The sequence below is a fragment of the Poecilia mexicana genome, unplaced genomic scaffold (genome assembly GCF_051168715.1).
Source record: "Poecilia mexicana isolate PSO_F unplaced genomic scaffold, ASM5116871v1 scaffold_2, whole genome shotgun sequence".
In the NCBI taxonomy this organism is placed as follows: domain Eukaryota; kingdom Metazoa; phylum Chordata; class Actinopteri; order Cyprinodontiformes; family Poeciliidae; genus Poecilia; species Poecilia mexicana.
In genome coordinates, this window is record NW_028263371.1 from 53,706,999 (window position 1) to 53,724,371 (window position 17,373).

Genomic DNA, 17,373 nt, shown 5'->3' on the forward strand with positions numbered 1-17,373 from the left:
TCCTCAGCTTTCAAAGCTTTTAAATTTGTATTTTACTGCAGCAGAGACAATCAAAAATCTTAAAGAACTGATTTAAATATGATCATGTTTCCTTTAGCAATAAATTGCCACAAGTCCAGAAACATTTCTCAAGTTTGGCTACAGCTGCATCGAAAACATGTGATGCCCCTCAGGGATCAACTCTTTGTTTTCTGTTCCCACCAGTGGATCAAATTTACACTGAGGTGAGTTAAAATGGAGTCTGATGCGGCTGCAAAACAAGTATTTTAAAAATAACCCCACAGATTAAACCTTTTATACAAGTTTTGAATCCCCAGGAATATTAACAGAAATATTTTCACTTTTTCTTTGTCCTCAGGAAGAGTCCAGGTGATGTATGGCAGGAAGTCCACATCCTCCTCTGCGATCAGCTTCGGGATGTCTGTGACGCCATCGTCTGGCTTCCCAGAATCCTAAAACAGGAAAAATGACTTTGGTTTGATTCAAAAACACATCTCTAAACGTGACATGAGAACAAACAGACCCTCTCTTCGATGGCCACGAAGCTGGTGAACTGAGACAGTATGGAGAACTCTTTGCTCAGATCGATGATGAAGGACTTCAGCTCTGCTTTTTTACCCTGAAAACACAAAAACAGGAGTTTCACCAAAGTGTAGCTCTGATTTGAGGTCAAAGGTGACACGCATGCTGACCTCGTGTTCAGCTTCGGTGATATCAAGGTTCCCATCCTCGTAGTCTCTGATCAGGGCTCTCGCTGTGAGCTTATGAAGAAACTAAAACAACAAATCAAACAGCTGAGGTTGATTGTTTTTCATGTTTCAATGTGTTTATACGATAATAAACAGCCTTACCGTTCCTCTGGTCTTCTGCAGCTCTGTTGTTGACACCATGGTTTGAAGCTCCTGACCACGCAAGTCTCCAAGAAGAGTCGCCTGCATGAAAAATCACAGATTTTATTATTGTTAATCGTTAGTTGCAGCCAGCTCATGATCAACTTTACTCTTCTTTGTAATTTCTCTGATCCACCTGGCCCAGCAGGTAAAGCAGAGAAGAAGAACCAGTTGAATACCTGAGTGCAGTGGGGCACAAAGCCGTAAACCAGCGTGTGGCAGTCGTTGAACAGGGAGTTCAGCTGCTTCGGGGCTTGAACTGGAGGAGCTCTGGGGTTGAACTGCTGCCACTTCACAGAGACGGAGCTGCAGCCGGGAGATGACATGCGCTTCACCTGGCGCTCCACCTGCAGCCACAGCATGTTCAGGTGTCACAACGTCTCCAGTTCAACTGATAAGACTCAAATTAACCTTCATGATGAATGTTCACCTTGTAAAATGCAACATGTGGAGAACTCTACAGATGAATTAAACTCACTTTCATTTTGGGTCATATAAAGATCATAAATGTTGTCAAGGGCCAGTTGTGCCAGAATGTATTGATAAAACCCATTAACAAATTGTTAAAATATTGATAAATAGCCGACTCTAAATTCCATAGATACTTCTTTTTATTGATCAGTTCATCCAGAATCTCGTGATTGTTTCTGTGATTTTGTGTTGCTCAATTTAAAATGATATAATGTAAGAAATTAAAAGTGATATTTTGTGACTCGCCGTACTGACCGTGGTCTACAACTTCAAATGGGCCGAGTGAGGCAGGAGTGTGGTAAAATTAGGAAATACTGCCACCTGCAGGTGACAGTTAACATCACCCAACGTTTTTGACAAGTCCTGCAGAGAATTTTTAATAAACTTTTAGTCAGTGGCAGTTTCGACATGGGCAACCACCCAGGGTGGTATCTTGTGGAGGGGTCGGCATGAGCTCTGCAGAAATGTACAAACTTCAACCAGCCAACTGGCGATAAATTTGCACTTGCCTGTGATAGATCCAACAAAGCTAATTAGCTTGCAAGGCTATGTCAGGAGTGAGCAGTAGCCTCGACTGTCCAGAGTCACACTGTGATTACGACTCAAACTTTAGCCCGACAGAAAAATTGTATGAGAGTTTGCCATGTAAATTATAAAGTCTCACCTTCTCAGCCCAGGTGTGCTTCGCTTTAGAGTCAAAAAACTCATAAGCCCCGCCCCCTGCCTGAGCCAGGGCTCTCAACATGTGGCGATTGGCTGTGGAGCTGAAATGACAAACACAGCCACTTCACCTGGTTTGAAGGGAAACTAAACATGAAAAGGAAGCGAGGGATGAAGACCTTCCTCACCTGAAGCCGCAGGTGAAGAGGCGGCTGTGCTGGGCGTTGTCTCTGAGCAGCTGCAGGGTGGCCGCCGCGTTCTGGATGTGGCCGTCCGACAGCAGCAGCAGGTTCCGAACGCCGGCGGACGGCGGCAGCAGGCTGAGCGCCCGGAGAGGCCGCCACAGCTCAGTGCTGCCCCCTATTGAAGAGCAGCTCTAACAGCAGACAGAAGAGAATTACTGGTAAAGTTTGGAAATACATTTTAATCCCAAGTAGAACTGCAACTAATGATTATTTTAGTATTTGATTTTTCTTTTCCTTCTACATTAATCATTTATTTCATTTAACCACTTTACTATATTGTATTTCCAACACAATATTGGAAATACAATAAAAGCTGCAAATGAAATAATTAAATTCCTTTTTTAAAAAAGAAAACTAACATTTTATTACCTAAAATGCGATAACACAGCATGTCTTTAGTGCATGCTTGGTTATTTATAGCAAAGAATAGATTTTTGCACAGTTTTGGTTTAATTGCTGCTATTAACACATTCTCATATTCAGACTGAATATTTCAGTTAGGCTTACCAAAATTATTTATATTTATGATTTTCCCTCCATTCACCTCAAATGTTTCGAACTGACCTATCAGAACCTTACAAAGCCATGACATCATCATCTAATGAGTACTAAATGCTAGAGTTTGAGTTATTTTTAAAAGCATTTACAATCCAAATAATTATTAATGATCCAAAGTAACTTAAAATATAAATATTTTTGTCTGATTTAATGACAGACTATAAAAATTTTGCTTTTTATGCAATTCATATCAATATCTGGTTTCAACATTAGTTTGAAATATAGCTAATCATTGCAAATAAAACCAGTGCAGCTTTTTAAAAATTAAAAATGCTAAAATTAAAACACCTTTAAAAATAAAGCATTAATTTGTACAATTATGAGCATTTTCTCCAAATAAAAACCTTGCTAACGAGTCTGAACTCACCTTGATGAACTTCTTGGCTTCAGCTTGAACCTCGTCGAGTTTCTGAGCCGACAGGAAAGCTTCTGTGTGATCTGAAAACCAAAAACAAGACAAATCAAAAAACCAAGTCAGGCTGATGGAGAGGAGATGGTGGTTGCTCCTGAATGTAGCAACTAAATAAACCAACAACTTTCTGCAACTTTTAAATTATTTACAGGAAACCTTTAGAAAGTGCATTTTGTATGCTGAAGGTTGCATGAAATTCTCTCAGGATGGCAATTAGCTAGTTGAAGAAAAGTGACCTTTAACTTCACGGAAAGTAATTTCCAAGTTCATGGAAAGTAACCTGCAAGTTTGAGAATAGAAATCTACAAGTCTTAGGAAAGAAACCCTTACGTTCTGGGAGAGTAACGTAATTTTTTGGAGTGTCCTGCAAGTTCAAGGAAAGCAACATGTATGATGGTGGTGTGTTTCTGGAAATCACAGTGCAAATTTGGGAAAAGTCTCTGAAACATAAAGCTGGTTCACATTTTGATTTGGATGTTTTAAATAATATCCAGTCCCAAAATAAAACAGTGAGTCAGAGTTCAGTTCTGACCAGTTCTCTGCTCTTATACCAACCTGTTCCAAACAAAACGATGTTGATTTTGACGTCGTTCTTCAGATTCTTTAAAACCTGCAGGGCGATTTTCTGGGCCAGCTGGAATGATTCTCCCTTCATGGACTCAGACGTGTCCAGCAAAAGAACAACTTCACTGCCTTCAGAGCTGGAGTCAAACTCAAAGTTTGGGTAGAAAACCAGCATGCAGGCCTGCAGCAGAGTAGAGGGTTAATTCACTTAGTGTGGAGTGCCTCAGGGTTCAGTACAGGGACTCTTTGAAAACAGATTGGTGTGGAAGAGGGAAGGACAAGCAGACCTGGCTGTCCTTGTCTGGGTGTTTCTCCACCCACATTCTGGGAAGATGAACCTCAGAGAGAGTGACAGACATCTGGAAACCATCAGACCCCATGACCTGACCCGGCAGAACACTGACCACCGCCTTACAGTCAGTCCTCTGGACAACAGAATGCAAACAAAATGAGTGACATAAAAATAGAACAACTTCACTGCCTTCAGAGCTGTTACTTTGCAAGTTACTTTCCAAACATTGATAGTATAAGAAACAGGTAAACAGTAAAGATTCACCGTCAAAAAACAAGTTTAAGAGGTAAAACTCCATAAAAATATTAAATATGAACCCAGAAAATCAACTTGTAACAATATGCAGATGATATGATTGTTTATTATTAAAAATGGCACCTTAATTTTGACTTGATGAGTGATGCACGTCAGGCTAGAGATCTGAAATGGCATCTCTACCGACATGTCCAACGTAAACTCTCTGAAGACCAGAAAGAACAACAGTCTGTTTCTTCACATTTACTTAACCAAACAAAAAGGTTAGAGGTTAAATAATCTAAACCCAATAAGAAAACAGATCAGTGACATAATGAGATAAAAAAACTAAATTCAATGTGTCTCACCTTGCTGCTTCATTGGCCACACAAACCTTCTCCACAGAGACCTGATGGGTTCGAAAGCACATAAAATGATCTCTGATTAAAATTATTCCTAAATTGACTAAAGAAAATTATAGTAATACCCATTCCTTTTGAGAAATAAATCACATTTACACTTAAAAATTTAAAGACCCTTTAGAAGAATAAAAAACAAATTACAAAGCATTTTCATGCTATTTGCTTATTCTTCACTGTTGTGTAACTGACGTTAGGTCCCGATTCTTCTCAAAACTTCAACTTCAAATCCAGTCAAAAAAATTAGGTTAGTTTAAACTGTCACTGGAAGTTATTCTACCCACCTCTGTGTGATACTAAGATAAATATCAGTGATATTTACTGTAGTACTTACTGCTGAACTAGCAAAATTAGCTTGCCAACATAGCTTTTGTCAGTGAACATGTAGCCTACATGTATGTTACTACACAGACTTACTCTGCCAGTCACCAGAGCTTTATTATTCATGTAAAGAGTTTGTACGTCCTTTACAAAGCTCTTTAAATATTGATCGTATGTGTCCAGGGTAAACGCACTCTTTGTGTTCACAAGGCAGTGAACTATGACAGCAGCCATTTTTTTAGACATACGTTGCTTTTGCACTTTGGTCAAGATGGTCAATATATTTTCTTTTTGTTGGTCTCAGAGCCACAGTTTCGCTATGCTTCGCGCTACGCTTGCCTACCAAGATGGCGGTTTAGTGGCAGGACCACTTCCAGTTCAGACTTGTGGGAACAATGTATTCTAGATAAGTGCAACAACACATCATTCTATTAAGTTTTGTGCTTTGTTGCTACACAATGGCAACTATTTTGAAAGAAATTTCCTCTAAAACTTTTCTAAAAACCCACCAATTATTGGCCCCGCCTCCGAGTACAGGCTCCGCCCCCTACCTGTGTGGTCTGGTTGAGCGCGGCGCTTTCCTGCCATGGAGCCACGCTGCCCGGCAGGGAGAACAGGATGCTCCCGTCTCTGACCACCAGCTCTGACACAAAGGTCACCTTAATGAGGACGGTGGCGCCGGGCGGCAGGTTGCCCACGCTGATGGTGAACACATCCTGCAGAGAGGAACCAATCAGAAAGGCTGGGATACGTTCCTGAAACCATCAGGATGTTGCTGGACGTACAGGAGCGTCCTGGTCCATGAGGTACGCTCCGTGGCCTTTTGCTATCGCCTGTTTGTACTCCTTACGAGCCGTCTCCTTCTCCTTCACCTGAGAACAAAAACACAGCAGAACGGTCATATTAAAAAGCAACCTGGCCTTCCACTGCACCTCCATGCTACGTCACATGGATGCAGTAATTGATGCAAAAGAGCCCCAAACTTCTTTGGAATTATTTTTATTTTTTTGGGGTTTCGATAAGAGCTGGAAATAACTATTTTTTTTGGCATACCAACAATAAATTGGGGAAAAACAATTGGTACATTCTGCAGATTTTCCATTTAACAACTTCAGCCTGTTTTGTACAAAATTTGAAATACGTTAAACATGAAAAAAATAAATAAATAAATAAATAATTCAATTCCATTTTGGAATAAGTAAAACATTTTCCTTCCCAAAATTAAGCAACAGCATTTCTTAAGTGAACGGTTGATCATTTGTAGCAAATAATGGATCTGGTTATATCCCCTACTCCAACATCTTTCTTACAATGTGGCCAGAAAAAGATTTAAAAAGGAGCGGCAAAAGCAAATGAGGCGGATTAGCTTAAAAACAGACAACACATTGGGTTGAACTGCGTCAGTGCTGTTCAGATGCTTTCTAAATTAGGTTGTATTTTGTTTTGTGAAATATTCAGCTTCAGATTACCTCTCCCACCACGTGTTTCCCATTGATGAAAGCTTCAAATCCGCACACAGCAGCCGAGTCGTCCAATGGGAAGACGTACTTCGCCTCGATGGGCACTGAGCTCTGATTGGTGTATTTCTGGAAGATGATGACCTGACAGAGGAAAAAGCCTGAATCAGAACCAGGATTAATGTGACACCAAGCTGATCCAGGCGCTTCTCTTTCCAACCTGGGAGAGCAGATCCATCAGTTTGCACTTCACATGGACGGCCTGCAGGGGGAGCTGCTGGCCTGAACTGTCCAACAGACCAGCTTTAACGTCCTCCAGAGGGTTCTTCACGTTTTCTAGATCTTCTTCTACATGTTCTGAAGTCAGATCTGCAGACAGGGTGGCTTGTTATTTTCAAACACATTAGATGGTAATGTATTTGAAAGTAGAAACCACACTGAAGCTTTTTATTTTATTATTAAAACCTAGTTTATGAAATATCTAGATTTCATTTTTAATTACATGTTTTTCCCAGAAGCTGGATGGATTATTAATTATCTCAGGTAAATGTTTCCTATTAACCCACAGCAGAAATACACCAAGACATCTTAATTACTAAATTCTTTATAGATATGTGGTTACTGTGACATAAACTTAAATCAGGGGTGTCCAAAGTGTGGTGCAGGTGCCTTTTGTGGCTCTGAATGGTTTTGAGTGGCTCCTCTACCAATATTCTTGTAGAGTAGCAACAAAAGCATGGCATCATGGCGACCTAATGTCAGGTATCTGCAGCTCACCTGGGTTCTTGGCAGCCTCAATGGGTTCTGCAGTCAGGTTGATGTCCGGACTGAAGTCCTTGTGTTCGTCTCCTTCCACTCTGAACTGAACTACATATTTCATCTTCACTTGGTCAAGAGAGTAAACCACATACTCATCATCCTGCAGCGCAGACAGAAAACAGAAATCAGTTTCCTCAGGGTGCAGCAGAACTTTAACATGCTGAACATGCGATGGATATGCAGCTTCTGTTCCCACCTCAAAATCAGATGTAGTTTTGTTGGTTTGTCTGACTCCATGAATGCTGTGGTAGCCCTGAGGAGCCTCGGTCAGAGTCAGGTCTCTCTTATAGAGGTTCTTACAAACCCCCAGAGCCACATCACAGACCAGCAGGAAGCGCGATCCGTCTGTCTCGCTGGGTTTGGCGTACTTCAGACTGGTGCTGAGAACACAGAGAGAACCTAGAGCGCAAAATGCTAACCAGAACATCTTAAACTGTTCCAACGTCGTCGTTTTGACACCAATAAACATACAAGATGGATGAAGTTTGTTTTCAAACCAACCTCACAGCATCACCGAAGTAAATCCCGCTGCCAAGGTTCCCGACGTCCGTTCTCGTAATCCCATGATGCTCCACTCCCACATGGGGAAGCAGCAGACCTCTGAGGAGCCAGATACAGGGTCAAACTCGTGTTTTCACACTTAAATGAAACTTTAACTTTAACATTGTTTGTTGACTTTTACTAAACATAAACATTAGTTCTGCTAAAGCTCTAAACCATCACTGGATTTACTGGAAGCTAATGCTAAAGCGCTACACCAACCTCGTATTTGATGGAAACTAATGCCAAATCATAAACATAAAACCCAATAAATAAATACAAAATAAATAAAATAATATATATATTTTTTTATTTTATTTTTAGCTCTGCCCCCCTAAAATCTTTACTGTCCTGGTCTGGACACTCTTATGAAAATTTTCTGGTCACCTGGACATGATTCCTACAAAGTTGCTGGGGCTGGACGAATGGAGGAGGGGCTTAACGTTGCCAATCTCGCTCTGAAACGTTTCAAGCTCCACCGCCCTGCTGACGCACATGATCTGCTGGATCTGCACCGACCTGAAAACACACAGAGATGTTTGCAGTTTTATTTCCAGAAAGGTTTATGTTGAGGATCTGTAGTTTTTTTTATTATTAATTTGATAACGGACCTGTCAGCCAGCAGGGCGGCGACATTCTGAAACACTGAGCTGCTGCGGGGAATGGCTTCGATGTGGCAGCGAAGAGCGCGGTACTTCCCCACGGAGGACGGCTTCGGGTCGTTCATGGTCATCTCGCCCACATTCAGAACATCTCGGATTAACTGGAGGAAAATCAATCAATCAAGTTAGCCAAGGACTGGGGACCACCAGGGGGCGCTAGCTACAAGGTTGGAGGGAAGAGGAGAAAAGAAATTAGCTGCAATTAGGGCTGAAACGATTCCTCGAATGATTCGAGTACCTCGATTACTAAAATTCCTCGAGGAAAATTTACCTGCCTCGAAGCTTCGTTAATTTATGTTTTATTAGTTAGCGCACCGTGTTCCGGCCGGGACTTCATTTGCGTTGCGCGGAGCTCTCACTTCCGCCTCTGAGTTGTTGACAAAAGCTAAGTCTCAGCGGCATAAAGTCCAATCTTCAAGATTGGCCCGTGGGGATTTTATTGATTGATGATAATGCCCGACTTTTTATCGTTTTGGGGAACCAATAAGCATCCTTAAAATGACTGGGGGAATGCCTGGAGTACGGCAGCATTTCTCCTCCGGGGCTGCTGGTTGAAAGCGAACGGCGGGAAGAGCGCTGAGGTGAGCGGATAGCCTGAACAGGGCGGGCGGCTGAGTAGCTGATGCTTACCGTGTAAATGTAGCTTTACCGACGAACCGCACAATAAATTTCATATCCCGGTCTGAAGAAACGGGTGGCGGAGCGCATCGTACATGGCTGGTAGATGAGTTTCTGAGTGTGACCAGTGAAGGTGTCGTAAATATCCCGTATTGCTTCCCCCCGTGTTCGTCCCCCGGTCTAACGGTTCGTCAGTCCGCTGGTCTATTTCCTCCCCTCCACCCCATCTTACGTTCGTTCATTCGCCCTCTCCTCCCACTCCAGGCGGCATTTCCCGTATTTTCAAACCCAAAGCGTGACAGGTTAGGTGGCAAGGTGAGTTTAATTAATCTATTAAACTCACTGAAGATGAATACATAAACTAAAAGCTGGATTGTAGACATTTTTATAAGCATATTTGTGAGCCTGCCTCTTTGTTATTAAATTCAATATAATTTCAGATTTTTCTATAACTTTTCTTCTGGTTAACTTAGAAAGTGAGCTATTATTGTTACAGGTTAGTTTTCTAAACTACAGAAAAGCAACTGTTAGGGATGCTCAAATATGAAAAATTGGACTGATATTGATATCTGATAGTAACACCGGTATTATGCCAGATTTACCAATATTTCATTTTACTTTTTTTTTTATCCGATTACTCGATTAATCGTAAGAATAATCGATAGATTACTCGATTACTAAAATATTCGTTTACAACAGCCCTAGCTGCAATAAATATTAAATAGGTCACAATAAGAAATAAATTACCATATTTTCCAGAATATAGAGCGCACCAAACTATAAGCCGCAGCTATAAATTTTTTTGGGAAAAAAAAAGAATAAAACTGGAAATGTACATAAGCCGCACCGGGTTACAAGCCGCTGGTATCTCCATTGCTCTTGGGTTTCCATAAGGACACAGCAGAGGGTTACATCATAATAAATCTGCTGGATTTATTAAGGACGCAGTCCTCCATCTGCAAAGCCAAACCGTAGTTTCGTTCATGCCAAGCTTATGTGCAGCGGCTCTATTTCCTTCCTGTACTGCCAGACCAATACTCAACATAAAAGCTGCATCATATGAATTTGCATCCGTTCTGAATTTCCGTCCGTTTAGTCTAAACAAATGCAATAACTATTAAATAGTAAGAAAAACACATTCTAATGTTGATGTGTCTTTTCATATTTTGTAGCATATCCAACCAGAAGCTAATGCTAATCAAAGTGTTTGGGAATCTCTGGGGTAAAAATCCCACCATAATGCTGCGTGTTGGTGCTACCTGACAGAGGTCCAGCTTCTGAGACAGAAACCTGGCCGTAGGTGACTGAGGTCTGGGCTCCCGGTGAGGCAGCAGGGTGAAAACCTCGTCCAGGAGGGACGAGGCCTCATCTTCGTTTCCCTCCTTCAGTTTCCTCTGAGCCTGAAGCAGAAGGCCTTCAGCTCTGCTCACCTGAAACAGCAACAGCTTCATCAGGACGGAGCCTCGGATCTGACCCTGATCTGACTGCAGATCGGTGCAAACCCACATCGTTCAGGCTGAGACCGGAGATGGGAACTCTGAGGATGTTTCCAAGGCAACCGAGAGCTTCGGTCCACAGCAGCTCCACAAACGCCGCAACGTCAGGGGACAACTCACCGGAGTTCAGTTTCTCCTCCAGCAGCAGCTGAAGGTCATTCAAAAAGAACATCAGAAACATCAAGGTCAGGAGGTGATTAAAGGTGACCTACCTGAACAGGTTAGGATCATACAAAACATGTTCATTACACTTAAATGTGCAAAATCATTCTTTGATAATGAGATTGTTTTAGGGCCTCCTGTCACTTTAAATCCAAATAATTTGCTTCTGATCACATCCCCCAACACAACATTTACACTCAGACAGGAAAATGGCTGCAAACAGATGTACAATTATTGAACCATGCATTTTTGAAAAGCAGAAGTGGAGCCTCCTTCACAACCAACAATAATGCAGTAATAGTTTCTGGATGGCAAATCAACAACCAAATTCTTGTCTTTTCCAGCAGCCATTGTACAACACTGCAATGAAACCAGCTGACCAAATGTGCTGGAGCTCCTCTTGGGTTGCTAGGTGACAGGCGGAAGTCTGTTGGGGTTGCTAGGTAACAGGCACCGCCTGCTGATTTGTGACTATATAGTCAGAAGGTTTTTGAAATGGCTCATTTTCCAGACACAAGAAACTTGGGTTTCTTGGGTCATTGCCAAAAACTCATTGCCAAGAAACAGTTTTTATAACTCTTAGAAGCAGTTTAGACCCAAGTGCAAGAGCAACAATGTGAATTTTGCACAGTGTTGTACATTTCGGTTAATACTGCTGTTATGGTAGATAACCAATTTAAATGATGTGTCGTGGTTGTTTGAAAAAGCAGGAAGAGGAGGCACTGAATGTTGTTCAGGCTGTATGATGCCACATGTGGTGCAGCGTGTATCAGACCTGCTCCAGGGGGGCGGAGCCCAGGTGTGGCGCCTCAGCAGGTAAGCTGCTCATCCTCTGCAGCTCAGAGCGCTCCAGTTCTTCACTCAGCTCCTTGTAAACGTCCACAGCTTCTTCTGAGGTGGACAGGAACACCAGCCGATCCATCACAGCCGCCTTCTGTTGGAAAAGCCATTTAAGACCGTTTTATTCCAAGATGATTTTAAGGAAAATCCAGGAGACAAAAAGCAGAAAGATTTAAGGAATAAGTCAGGGACTTCTGATCTCATTCAGTTTTTGTTAAAGACACCAAATATTTGGATCATTATGCATCTGTTGCAGTGGAACACTGAAATGATGAGAAAAATGCAGAATTTTATTATATATGCTGGATTAAAACAGGCATTACGTTCTCCAAATGTCAAATTCCTTTGTTTTAAAGTCCTACTGAAAATATCAGTAGGATTTTTTTTTTCACACATGAGCCCTGACAGTATGATGAAGAATTAGGGTCATAAGAACAAATAATAAAAAAAAAAATACTTTATCCTCCTGAGAACCAAAGAAAAAAAGTGTCTTCCAATTTCAGTTTTTTTTTTTTTTTTTTGTGATTTCCTACCTATTTAGGCCAAAATGAACACCTTAGGATTTTATTTTTTTAATATATTTTTTTATTAAAATTTTACAGCATTGTAAATTGTAGTGGACATCAGGACCATTTCAGTCTAAATTATGACAGAATAAAAAAATTGAATATTGTACAGATAATTGTTTAATAAATCACATTAACCCAACAAGAGGTCAAATTTGAAAAACACATTTAATAATCAGAAGTTATCCATTTTTGGTTGCAGTCTATTGCTTGTTACTTGAAATAAAAACTAAAAATGGCAGCAAACTGCAGGGGTGTCGCTAAACACTATTACTCAAGAAAAAAATACTTTATTTTTACTTAATTAATTGTGTACCTTTTATTTATTTTGAACATGATAGAAATATAAAATACATGAAGAAGGACTTTCTTCAGAATATCAGCACACATGGACTATCTTGGCTTTCCCAGAGTCAAAATCTTCTGGACTAAAAAAAATCAAAAGCACCAGTTATTAGCAGGAAAATGATGAGGAATAAGTTCTGAAAACTTCTCAAAGGGTCTTCCAGCAACTGGAACCAATAAGATGAACCAAAGAATACCAAAGCCACACCAATTACCAGAAGATGGGCCACTGTGAACAGAAAGTGGTTTGACGGTGAACCTGTGCTGATGGCCTCTATCATTTATGGGAAAGATCTAAACAATATTTGCAGTCGATGGTCAAACAAAGAAAAGAACTTGTGTCCATGACCTTTAGGACCAAATGTTGGTCATAGAGATCCAACATTTGGATCTTTATGGCCAAATGTTGAGCTTTCATCGAATGTCGACCAGAACCAAAAAATGGACATTCCCATCACAGATGCCTGGCCCTAAACAAACATACAAATTAATTCTGGTCCACCTAGCAGAGCGACTTTCCTGCTCTCTCTCTGGCTCTGATGGTGCGTTCACACCAAACTTGTTTTGACCAGATGGACCAACAGCGTCCTGCTGGTGTATTTATCAGCTAGAAATGTACATCTCTGCTAGAGGTGTACATCAAAATGCCAGGCAGATGTACATCAAAATGCCAGGCAGATTTCCTTTTGCCTCCACATAGACATTCAAAGTCTATGTGGAGGCATGTTGAGGGCCATGGAGTAGCGTTCAGAGCGTCTAGTGTGGCACTATTTGAACCGTTTGGACCGTTTTCATGATGTTCCACATAGACTGTGAATGTAAACCAGACGCACCTGATGCTCAAAACACTTTTGGTAGGAATGCACCAAAAGTGCACATGTGTCAAATTAAAGTGTCAAGTGCGTTTTTGACATGCGTAACGCGTTTGGTGAGAATGCACCATGAGTCTGTCTCTTCATCAGATTGTCCTGGATCTGATGAAGTTCCCTACCAGAGGCTGATATTTATTATCCTCATCTTCATCTGACAACTCCAGATCTGAATCTCCCTCTACCATCTTGTGGAGAATCATATTTCACTTCTTTCTCTTACAACAATGTGGAGTCATTAAATACACTAAAATAGTCCTGATGTCCATCATAATTGACATTCAGAAAATGTCTGTTATTTCTAAACAGAATTTATTAAATTGTTTTTACTGGTCAAAATATTATTATTGGTATTTAATTAACAAGAATATAAATAAATATCATGACAAAAATAACAAAAGAAAAAAAAATATTTGACTCGTCTACCCTCTTTCCGTAAAATGTGGTTTCTGGCAGGTAGGCCATTTTGATTTAGGAAAAAAAGGGACTTCCCGGTATGCAAACCTATCACATGACACCTCCCTGGAAAGCCCATGATGTCCTCTAAAGAGTACTGTAGGGCTAGAAAGGGTAACTCATAGTATGAACAAAAAATAAGCTTCAACAAAATGTCCATTATAATGGACGTAGGTTTATGGGCCGGTTCTCAGGAGGATATTGAGAATAAAGCCATAGAATTACAAGAAGCAAGTCAAAATAATAAGAAAATAGTTATACAAGAAAGTCAAAATATTTTAAGAATTATTTGTAGTAATACCAGAATAAATTCGTATTTTTCGAATAAAGTCATAGTATTATCACTTTATGGTTGTAATCTTATGACTTTATTGTCTTAATTTTATTTATTTCTGATTTTCTTAGTATGGCCCTAATTCTCCGTCGTACTGACGGAGCAGGGCTCGTGTTTTACTGTCCGTCTGATGTCTTAATGGTTTCATACATAGACGTTATTCTTTTTACATGTCTATGGTTTCATACCTTCGACGCCACGTTGTCCTTCCGGTATCTGGCCACACGGTAGCGCCGTCCCTGCTCGCCTTTGGCGCTCTGCAGCTCCAACACGCAAAACCTGCTGCCGTTCTCCTGCAGACAAACCTCCATCAGTACGAATCCCAGCATCAAAACAGAAACGGAGGATAAAACTTCTTCCTCACCTGTCCGAAAACGGAGTACTTCGCCACCTGGAAATCATCGGGGAACGTCGGGAGAGCAGAGTCCGACTCCTTGTAGATTCTGGGTAAATTAAGGAGTTGAGGGTTAAATGACAACTTTAATTTCTTGCTAATTATTTACTATAAACTCTGGGTGACCAACTCCAGCCTCAATATCGATAGTTTGATCTGCAGTATCTCTAATAAGTTAATAAGAGAGCTCCCCTTTGCCCTGTGTGGAGGAAGCCACCGGAGAAGACAGGATCAACGTTAGCTCCGCCCACTAGCTAACGACGGCTAACGCTCATGAAATTAGAGATATTTCAGACCAAAGTAGAGATATAGAAGTCATTTATCCTCACCTAGAAATGTGGTAAATAAACTGAAACAATTTAACTACACTATCGAAATTAGTTTTTGCACTTTCCGGCGAAAATGTTGACTTTAGAATCATAGCTAACTGAATCATTTCTCTTTACTTGTCGTTTCAAGCAGCCAATCAGACTTCAGGGTTTCTATATGAATCGCTTTACTTCCGCCAACTGAGTAAGATGGCGCAGGTTGACAATTTAATTTAAAGAACATTAACAAATTATTAAATCATAAGACAACTATAAAACACTTATTTAAGGGACATATAATCAATTCTATATTTAATAATTTATTTCCAGTTAAAAAAAAGAAACTAATGATTCATTAAAATAATCATTTCATTAGTTATTTAGTCATTATAATTCCACTCTCCAAATCCCCTTTAGCCGTTATTGTAGCTTTTAATCTAAATCTCCCCTGTGAAAGTCAGATAAAAAGACTTAAACTCAGATTAAGCCTGAAGTTTGGATGATGATGATGATGATGATGATGATGGTCCCACCTAAACTTCTGATTGTTTTTTTCAACAGCTGGTCCCTCTGAGGAGGTGGGACCTTTTGGAGGCTCAGCTACAACAAACAGAAACAACATTAGATACAGAAACACAAAGTCTTAACTACAAATTTTTTAGATAAAGATTGTTTAATAAAAATGCTACGGTGACCCTCAGGTCCAAAACACACCCGTCTTTATACTGAGGAAGAAAAAATGTCAAAATTAAATTCCTGTCAGTCTCTAAACCTTCACAAATGATTGTACTTCTTGTAGCCCTTCTACAATATCTTTGTACATGTTTTGAGACCTTTATAAGTTAGCGGAGGTCCCTGCAGTGACTTCCAGGGAGGAGGAGGATCTGGAGATGATGAAGTGTCCATCTTGTACTCGTCCACAGACAGAAGAACGCCTCTCTCCACACTTTTATACAGATAATCCAAGCCAACCACTGGCGTCTGGTTCTTCTGGATGCTGCGCAGCCTGTTGGAGCTCAGGTTGGACAAGTCAGAGGTCACCACCAGAGAGCACTGTGGAAAATGGAGGCAAAAATGTGACCCTGAATTTCTAACTTTAAAGTAATTGGCCAATAAATCCAATTTGGTACAAAGCTCTCAATAAGTATTGAAATGGATATCATAAAAATAGAACATTTTTATCTCAGCATGCCAAACTGAAGTGTTAATTTTAAATCATAAATATGTTAACATTCTAATTTTATTCCATATTTTTGAAAACCACAACTGAGAGCCAAGCTAAAGGCTATGAAACGGGTCAAGAAACCATCTATTAAGGGTACAGTCAAACGCTACTAAGTGTAAAGTTACAGCTTCTAAATGTGAAGCTAACAGCTACTAAGTGTAAACCTTAAAGCTACTAGATGTTTAAGAGATTTATTAAGAGTAAAACTCACAAATACTAAGAGCAAAGCTAATAGTTACTAAGCGTAAAGCTAACAGCCTCTAGGCATGTAGCTAAGTGTAAAACTAACAGCCATTAAGTGTAAATCTGCTAAAGGTGAAGCTAACAGCTACTAGGTGTAAAGCACAAAATATAAAGCTGACAGCTAATACAAGTTCAACCAACACATACCAAGGGTAAAGCTAATAGCTACTAAATGTAAAGTCAACAGCTACTAAATGTAAAGCTAATAGCTACTAGTATCAGCCATCAATCCAGATGTTGTCATCCTATTAGCTACTAAATTTAAAGCTAATAGATAAGCAGAGCATGCAATTTAAAGTTTAGATAGCACAAGCTAGCAGTTACTAAAGCTATTAGATATTTTGAGCTACTTAAGCTAACCACTTTTCAGAGTCTGGTTTATTACCTATAAATCTTTTATTATCTGGTTTATTAACGATGTTAAAGTTTGTCATTAATAGTTTACCAAAATGCTCAGGTAAAAATCGATCTTCCCACCTGTTTGTTGACTGTGAAAGAAATGCTGCCTCCATTCAAAGTCACTATTGATTTCAGCTTCTTCTTCTCCTTGAAAGGCAGGTTTTTGAGCTCCAGAAGAACTGAGCAGTTGTCAAACACACCCATGCTGCCTGAAGAGAGAAAAACAAACAATAGTTAAAATCAAACAAGAAACAGATCTCCAATTTTTCCAGTTCTCTAATCAGTCAGGCAGTCTAGACTCACCTGCCCTTCACAAACCATATCAGCTTTCCAAATAGTACAACTAGAAGACAATGCCTGTAAATCCTCCATAGAAAAGAGTGTATGATATGGACTGAACTAAACTAATTAACTAAACTAAATCCCAAAAATGCAGACTGTTTTTTTTTTTTTACATAAAACATCATCAAAACAAAAATTATGTTATCATGACAAAATTCTTGTCATAAGAAATTTATAAAGGTAATTGATAAACGATACGATAAATCCCAAAAAGGAAAAAGAATTAAACTAT

The 17,373-nt window shown here is 40.1% G+C and overlaps 1 protein-coding gene across 1 annotated transcript in view; it reads right to left on the reverse strand.

Annotated features, from left to right (window-relative positions):
- LOC106916106 (protein mono-ADP-ribosyltransferase PARP4-like) overlaps nt 1–17,373 on the reverse strand; it is a 46,991-nt gene that overhangs the window by 28,792 nt on the left and 826 nt on the right. Inside the window, exons 3-31 of the mRNA XM_088003038.1 lie at nt 16,878–17,008; nt 15,766–15,985; nt 15,466–15,532; nt 14,595–14,673; nt 14,419–14,523; nt 11,596–11,754; nt 10,669–10,806; nt 10,422–10,592; nt 8,494–8,645; nt 8,270–8,401; nt 7,844–7,942; nt 7,539–7,722; nt 7,301–7,442; nt 6,744–6,892; nt 6,536–6,667; nt 5,852–5,938; nt 5,618–5,782; nt 4,695–4,735; nt 4,471–4,552; nt 4,088–4,225; nt 3,792–3,981; nt 3,192–3,262; nt 2,210–2,397; nt 2,026–2,125; nt 1,070–1,237; nt 852–932; nt 693–773; nt 524–619; nt 342–452 (exon numbers count right to left, since the gene is read on the reverse strand). Of these exons, the coding sequence (XP_087859164.1) occupies nt 342–452; nt 524–619; nt 693–773; nt 852–932; nt 1,070–1,237; nt 2,026–2,125; nt 2,210–2,397; nt 3,192–3,262; nt 3,792–3,981; nt 4,088–4,225; nt 4,471–4,552; nt 4,695–4,735; nt 5,618–5,782; nt 5,852–5,938; nt 6,536–6,667; nt 6,744–6,892; nt 7,301–7,442; nt 7,539–7,722; nt 7,844–7,942; nt 8,270–8,401; nt 8,494–8,645; nt 10,422–10,592; nt 10,669–10,806; nt 11,596–11,754; nt 14,419–14,523; nt 14,595–14,673; nt 15,466–15,532; nt 15,766–15,985; nt 16,878–17,003 (3,654 nt within the window). The 5' untranslated portion in view covers nt 17,004–17,008. The remainder of the gene's footprint in view (nt 1–341; nt 453–523; nt 620–692; nt 774–851; nt 933–1,069; nt 1,238–2,025; nt 2,126–2,209; nt 2,398–3,191; nt 3,263–3,791; nt 3,982–4,087; nt 4,226–4,470; nt 4,553–4,694; nt 4,736–5,617; nt 5,783–5,851; nt 5,939–6,535; nt 6,668–6,743; nt 6,893–7,300; nt 7,443–7,538; nt 7,723–7,843; nt 7,943–8,269; nt 8,402–8,493; nt 8,646–10,421; nt 10,593–10,668; nt 10,807–11,595; nt 11,755–14,418; nt 14,524–14,594; nt 14,674–15,465; nt 15,533–15,765; nt 15,986–16,877; nt 17,009–17,373) is intronic.